This window comes from Pteropus alecto, unplaced genomic scaffold (assembly GCF_000325575.1).
Source record: "Pteropus alecto unplaced genomic scaffold, ASM32557v1 scaffold339, whole genome shotgun sequence".
In the NCBI taxonomy this organism is placed as follows: domain Eukaryota; kingdom Metazoa; phylum Chordata; class Mammalia; order Chiroptera; family Pteropodidae; genus Pteropus; species Pteropus alecto.
Genome location: NW_006442509.1, coordinates 849,554 through 856,604, shown reverse-complemented (window position 1 = coordinate 856,604; position 7,051 = coordinate 849,554). Strand labels below are relative to the sequence as shown.

General features: G+C 56.9%; 1 protein-coding gene across 1 annotated transcript in view; it reads right to left on the bottom strand.

The window, feature by feature from the left end:
- Positions 1-7,051, bottom strand: part of ADARB1 (adenosine deaminase, RNA specific B1) — a 66,463-nt gene that overhangs the window by 9,184 nt on the left and 50,228 nt on the right. Inside the window, exons 10-11 of the mRNA XM_025040313.1 lie at positions 5,758-5,906; positions 4,525-4,693 (exon numbers count right to left, since the gene is read on the bottom strand). Coding sequence (XP_024896081.1) covers positions 4,525-4,693; positions 5,758-5,906 — 318 coding nt within the window. The remainder of the gene's footprint in view (positions 1-4,524; positions 4,694-5,757; positions 5,907-7,051) is intronic.

Below are 7,051 nucleotides of genomic sequence, written 5' to 3'. Positions count from 1 at the left end.
GGGCGAGGCGGCCGAGGTCCTCTGCTGTCCCTTCCGGGGAAACTCGTGCCCCTTCCTCCCGGCTGGCCTTTGCTTTTCCCTCGTGACGTATATGGTGAAAGGCATGGGTCGCGGGGTGCACGCCGGAAGCCCCATTTCAACGAGACACAAAGCATGAGTGTCACCCCAGCCAAGACCCTTCCAGCTGCGCCCCGCATGAGTGCACTGCAGGGCCGGTGACTGGGCCACGCGTGAAGGACCCTGCCCTCAGGCGTGGCTTCGCCTTCCTCCACGGCCTGGGCTTGGTCAGGGTTGAAATTCCGATGTACTCAAGCTCGTTCCTGTTCTCACAGCTCTGGCTTCTGAGCCTTGGTGACGGGCACGGCTGGCATGGAGCCGCAGGAGCGGCCAGGCGCGGTTTCGACCGGCCCCAGGTGCCCGGAACACGCCCGGGTGTGCTGCGCTGGTGCCCGTCGGTCCCCCGCTCTGGACTGTCTGTCCAGCGGCTCAGTCCTCCAGGAGACTGTGGCCGCCCACACCCCCCTCCGAGATGGCACTGGGGCTGGGAATGCGCCCCCTTAGACCCCGCCCGTGCCCCCTCTCCCCCCTGGGCGTCAGGCCCGACGCTGGGGGTTTGTCCGGCACCAGGTACAGAAGGGAGCTGCCAGGAGGTGCAGGGTGACGGGGCCTGGCGTCTGGGCTACCGGACTCACCACGGCAGCTCCGGACGACCCACTTCCAGACCCGGCTTCCCGCGGGAGGGAACAGTTTCCTCCTGAGCACAGGCCGCCTCGCCCTGGCGTGCGTCACGTGCCCCCCAGGTCCCGTTCCGGGCTGCGCCCCGGGCCACCCCCTCCACCAGCCAGCACGCAGGGTGCTCGTGCCGCTGTTCCATCTGGGTGTCGGGGTTAAAGGCTCGAGGGCCACAGAAAACGACAAGGTGCAGATGAACTGCGTTCACATCCCGGACTTGGGGGGCGGGCGGGGGCAGGCCGAGCTCCAGGAAGCAGGGCCGCGTCAGCGAGCCGAGTCCGGCCAGCCGTGTGTGTCCCTGCGCCCGTGACAGGACGGGTCGTCGCATTGTTTCCCTCGGTGCCCCATCTGCTTTGGAAACAAAGATGGCAGTAAAGGACCCCGGGGCTGGCGAGCTCAGCCAAGCCCGCCCGCTGAGCGCACCCCCCCCACAGCTGCCCCCGGACCGATGCGCTCGTTTCCCTCTTTCCTGGGGGTGGGGGCCGAGTCAAGGTTCTTCCGTTCAAAGTGTCTACACACGTGCGAGTCGGTTTTAGGAACGTACTTTCCTAAAACATGTTGACATCTCGCTTTGAACCGCTGGCAAGGAAGCCGTCCACACCTCCCCGGCCCAGCCGCCCGCAGCACGGCGTGCCCTCTGCCGCCCCGCGCCCTGCTCCGCGGCTCTGCTCCCGGCCACACCCGCGGGGCGAGGGGCCACCACCCCTGCGGAGACCCGGCCCGGGCGTGGGGGGCCTGGGCGGCTCCTTCCCGCCCCTCCGCGGTCAGCTCTGCTGCTCGCCTCTAGGCAGCTGGCTGCCCCGCTTCTGTCGTGCCTTCACGGCCATTTTCTAACTCCCACTGCGTTTCTTCTGTGACCTCCTGAGGCGAAGCTGCCACGCAGCCCGGCGCACGGGCCACAGCACACGACTCGATGACTGGCCTCTGGATGCACCCGCGAGACCGTCTCCTGCAAGGTTCCCTCTCACCCTGGCCTACTCGCCCCTCCTTCCTGTCCCTTCTCACTCCAGCCCCCACCCTGGGCCACCTCCTATCTGCCTTCTGTCCGTTTTCTGGAAATTCACATAAATGGAGACACAGTGAGAATTCTTCTGGTCTGGTCTCTTTCAGCTCTGTAACTACTCCGAGGTCTGTCGGTGCCGTGGGTGTCTCATCGCTCGCCTTCTCTCGGCTGAGCGGTGTTCCACCCACCGAGAGCCCTCCGTTCGTCCCCCCCACACCGGCGGCCATTTGGGCCACTTCCAGTCTTTGACGTTACAAAGAAAGTTGGGTGCACACGATTCTACATTTGTCCAAACCCGCAGAAGGCAACCACCAAGGGTGACCCTAACGGACACTAGGGACTTTGGGTGGCACTTCCTGACGTGTTGGGCAGGGTCGTCGTTACACGGATGCCCCCTCTGGTGGCAGTGCTGCAGCGGGGAGGCTGTGCATGGCGGGGCAGGAGGTGTGTGGGAATGTCTGCGTCTTCGTCTTAATTTTCTTGTGACTCTAAAACTGCTCATAAAAACGTTTTCAAAAAATGGTTAAGATGGTAAATTTTATATTGTGTTTTTTAACACAATAAAAATAATCGACTGTTTCTCGACAGCAACAATAATCACACGTAGCAAGTCATAAGAATTACCATGGCCACAGAGAAAGTACAGATCCTAGGAAATAATCTGTCAAAAACTGCCTAACATCTTTGCGAGAAACTATAAATGACAAAGAAAAATTTTAAATGTGGAGAGAAATTCGACATTCAAGAATGGACTGATTTAAATATGTCAATCCTTTCCACTTCGGTTCATAATTTAATGCAATTCCATATAAAATCTCAGCGAGACATCTGGAGACACGTGACAAACTGATTCTAAAACATGCAGAATAAAAGTTCATAAAAAGCTCCCAAAAGTTTGAAAAAAAAAAAAAAAGAGTAATGAATGAGTTTTGTTCAACCAGACCTTGAAACAATTGAAACGTCAGAATGCAAACTACACAATTTGTGCAATGACAGTTAACTACGGACCGGACCGAGAGAATCGAGTGTGGAGACAGGCGCGGCCTTGTGAGGGGTCGGCGAGCACGGGAGGGGCCTTGGACCGGAGAGAAAACGCGGTCATCGGCCCTGGCAGGGGCGACCCACACTCCGTGCTACAGCAGTGACGCCACCTCCTACGATGCGAGTGTCAGAGGTCCGAACGCGAAAGCCACGTGGCTGCGTCTCAGAAGAGCATGGGGGAGCATTTTCTGCCCTGAGTTTGAGGAGGGACTTCTTGAGTAAGCTCCTGAGAGTACAGATCACAGGGCGACGAAGTAATAGGTAAGGTAACATCAAAACTGGGGGCTTCCCGTCGGTCAAAGACAGCGCCAAGTTAAGACCTGGCCTTGGACCTGGAGAAGACACGGACCATGGCAAACCGCTGAGGATGCGACGAACACTACGAAAGGAACTTAAGCAAATCAAGAAGAAAAAGGCGAGCGACCCAAAAGACAAACGGGAAGGACTAAATGGGGGGCTAGGAGGGGTGCGCCTGGCGGCTGGGCAGGCGCTCAGCACCGCTGGAGAGGGGCGGCCGCTGGGGAAAGCAGAGGGGCCGCCCCGCGACCTGCTGGGGTGAAGGGACTGAGTCCCCTGCGGTAACCATGGGCTGTTGGCGGGAACGCAAGGCTGCACTCAGGAGAAGCCCATGTCTCCGCCGCATGCGCGCACTTAACGGCCGGGACCGCAGTGCGGCAGGGGTCACCAGCTGTGTCACAGCGTCGGGGTGGGTCCCCAAGACTCCGTGCTGAGCAAGAACAGGAGTGGGCCTTACGCACAGCGCCGCTCTGTAAACCACAGAGCCCACATCCACACCCCAAAACGACGCGCCCCTGTATTGTCCAAGGCCACGCCCACACGCGGAAGCAGGAGAGGGGATCGCAGGGCGCGCCACAAATAAGCACTTCTCTGGGGAGCCTGCTGGGGGAGATGGCCACGGCCCGATCGAGGGCTCCGTGAGCCTGGGGCTCCCTGCAGAGACCCAGCAGGGACACTGAGGACCAGGGTCCGGACCGAGGCAAAGGTGCGCCCGCGCCGGCTCCGCCAGCTGGCCAAGGGCAGCGGGGCCGTGCGCCCAACACGTGCCTTCCCACCGCTGAACGGGCGGTGCTCGCAACAGACACCTGGGGAAGGGAGCGGCGCTGCTGCAGCTGACGCCAGCGTCTGAGAAACGGGGTTTCTAAGCTCTGCCCCGCACGCGGGCCGCGGAGAGGGCGCTTCCCAAGGGCGGGCGGGCCCTGCGGGCTGGCAGCGCAGCCCCACCTGCCCGCCTGGCACTCCCCGTGCGCAGGGCGCATGCCCATGGGCGCGCAGGAGTCTGCGACGCAGCACGGGTTCGGGAAGGCTCCCGAAGGCAAGCAAGGCCATCGGAGGGGCAGCAACGGGCAGGAAACTGTTTTCTCCGGGAGCAAACGGTTTTACGATGTCACCGTGAGACACAGCGGTTCACAGAGGAGCCCACGCACGAAATGACAACAAAGACAAGATACTTGTTTTGAAGGACGGCCGTGGGGAGCCCAGAGCCCTAGGGAGAGGCCCACCTTCGTCCCCTCGCAGGGGCCCTTGGAGCCCTAGTCCTTCAAAGAATGCGGGGACCCCTGGAGTGTGGAATGGGGACAAAACCTAGTAGTTTTGAAAAGCAGCAGAGGTAACTGGCGCAGGCGGGACCGCCCGTTGGGTGACTGGCGCGGTGGGGGCGGGGCCCGCGCAGCGATGGCGCGGTGGGCGGGGCCCGGGGGTGACTGGACCTGGTTGCTCCGGGGCCTTACCGGGCCATCTTGTCGCTGCAGGACATGGTGAGCAGCCGCTCCCCTTGCAGCACCCCGTCCCACGTCTGGATGCTCGCGTTCGAGCGCACCGGGATGGTCCCCTCCCCGGATTCTATTTTTGTGCGTAGCTGGCCTCTGGCTTTGCGGTTGGGGTGTCGGTCTGCTGGTTCTAAGAGAGAAAACGGGGCAAAACCAGCCTTTTTCTCCACGGAGGGGCAGGCTTAACAGCAACCTACAAATGTCACACCCTTTGGGCCTCGTGTGTGCATGCTTAATCTACACCCACGTGTACCGTGTAACATGACACTGGACAAGAAGGACATAGTACCAACCAAATACACGAAGTGGTGTCCTCAGGTGTCGGGGACAAAAAGAGGCCTTCCATTTTAACCAAGATCATCTATTTCTATCATTAAAAATGACCTGAAGCAAACAGGGCAAAAGGCTAAAGTTTGCTAGCTGTAGATGATGGCTATTTGGGTGTTTATTTTTTCCAGTATTTTTATATTTTCAAAAAGGAATCTACAGGGAGGCAGAAATAAGCCCACTGGAAGCTTGTGCAAATCTCTGGAGTAAGTACCTCTGGGTCATATGAACACAGGAGATTTAAATTTTCTTATATTTTAAAGATATTTAGCAATTTTCAACAGTGGGTATGTGTTGCTTTTATAATCAAGAAAAATAACTCTCAAACATTCTATTTGGAATAAATAATGCTTAAGCTTGGGAGAAGAGATGTGGATACAAATTCAAATAAAGCACAAGTACTAACTCATATTCAAAGAAGGGTGTGAGAAATGTGACAAGTAGGGTCTCCCTCTCCATCGGCCCAGGCCAGCTTCTGGAATTCCAGCCGAAGTCTCCAACTACACTTTTGTTGTTACTATTCATCAGAAATATGAACATATCTGATTTATTCACATAAGTCAGACATGTATTTACGATTCAGAGATTTTCATTATCCAAATTAAAGTGCCGAAAACAATTTTGATCTCGTGTGCTCTCTAGTCCCGTGACTTAGTTTATCAGAGTCGACATTTGCATCCCTGAACATTTCCTAATTATTCATCGAAAAGGAAAACCTCACGCTGCTATATACTCCTATCAGATCCACGCTCAAGGCTGGCGTTAGGAAAAAGGAAAAGGGGTATCAACGTGGGTCTGTTCTTGTCTGTCCCTGGGGGACCGCGGTTTTCCTGAGAGGCCGCTGGCGCTGGGGGAGCCTGGCCGTACCTTCCAGCACCGGCTCGTGGGGCGAGAAGATCCTGGCGTCCCCACAGGGAGAGGTGCTGATGTACAGATGGAACTGGACGCTGTCCTTCAGCCTGAAGCCCCCGCGCTCTGACTTCTGGAAGATGGACCTTTTTTGGTCATCTTTGCTACTGAAAGGAAATAAGGTGCAAAATAAACTTCACGCTGTGTGCAAATTTTAATCTACCCAGGTCACGGTGACTGTCAAAGGGTAAACGGCAGCCTGACCTGGAATCTTTACTTTACACGTTTATGATAATTCACGGTTCTTGTCTGCTCAACAATGGACATCTCATCGAAACGTATTCTCCTTTCCTTCTCGTTTCTGATTCGGACAGTGCATGTGGAGAAGTGGCTTTGTGAAGAGAAGCAGTTTAGATCCACGATGGGCTGGTTTAAGCACAGGGAGATAGGAATGGCCATTTCACCAGGCGGTTGAGTTCCGCTTATGTCACAGGGCTGGAGAGCCCAGCACAGGGGCTCAGCACAGGCCTGAGTCTGGCGGCGCTGTGTGCATGTGAACGTGTGTGCGTGCAAATGTGCGTATGCATGCATGTGAACGTGTGTGCGTGCAAGTGTGTGCACATGTGAACATGTGCGTGCGAACGTGTGTGCATGTGCACACGTGGGTGCGTGCAAATGTGTGTGCATGTGAACGTGTGCACGTGTGTGTGCGAACGTGTGTCCACGTGCGAATGTGTGCGTGCAAATGTGTGTGCATGCGAACGCATGTGCACACGTGGGTGCGTGCAAATGTGTGTGCGTGCGAACGTGTGTCCACGTGCAAATGTGTGTGCATGCGAATGTGTGTGCACGTGCAAATGCGTGTATGCATGCATGTGAACATGTGTGCGTGCAAGCGTGTGTGCACGTGAACATGTGCGTGCGAATGTGTGCATGCGACCGTGTGTGCACGTGCAAACGTATATATGCATGCATGTGAACATGTGTGTGTGAACATGTGTGCATGTGCGCACGCAAATGTGTGCATGTGAACGTGTGCACATGTGCATGCGAACGTGTGTGCACGTGCGAACGTGTGTGCGTGTGAACGTGTGTGCACGTGCGGATGTGTGTGCGTGTGCACATGTGTGTGCATGCATGTGTGTTGAGTTAGCCCATCCTGTTTTGTAGCTTGGGCGTCATGGGAAAGCGGGGTCCAGCCCCAGGGCTGCCTACGAAGCTGCTGTTCTGGGAATGTTTCGGTGACGGTGTGCAGTATTTCCTGACGGGGGGCAGGGCGGGGGGTGCTCTGTAAAACAGCTCCCTTTGCTCG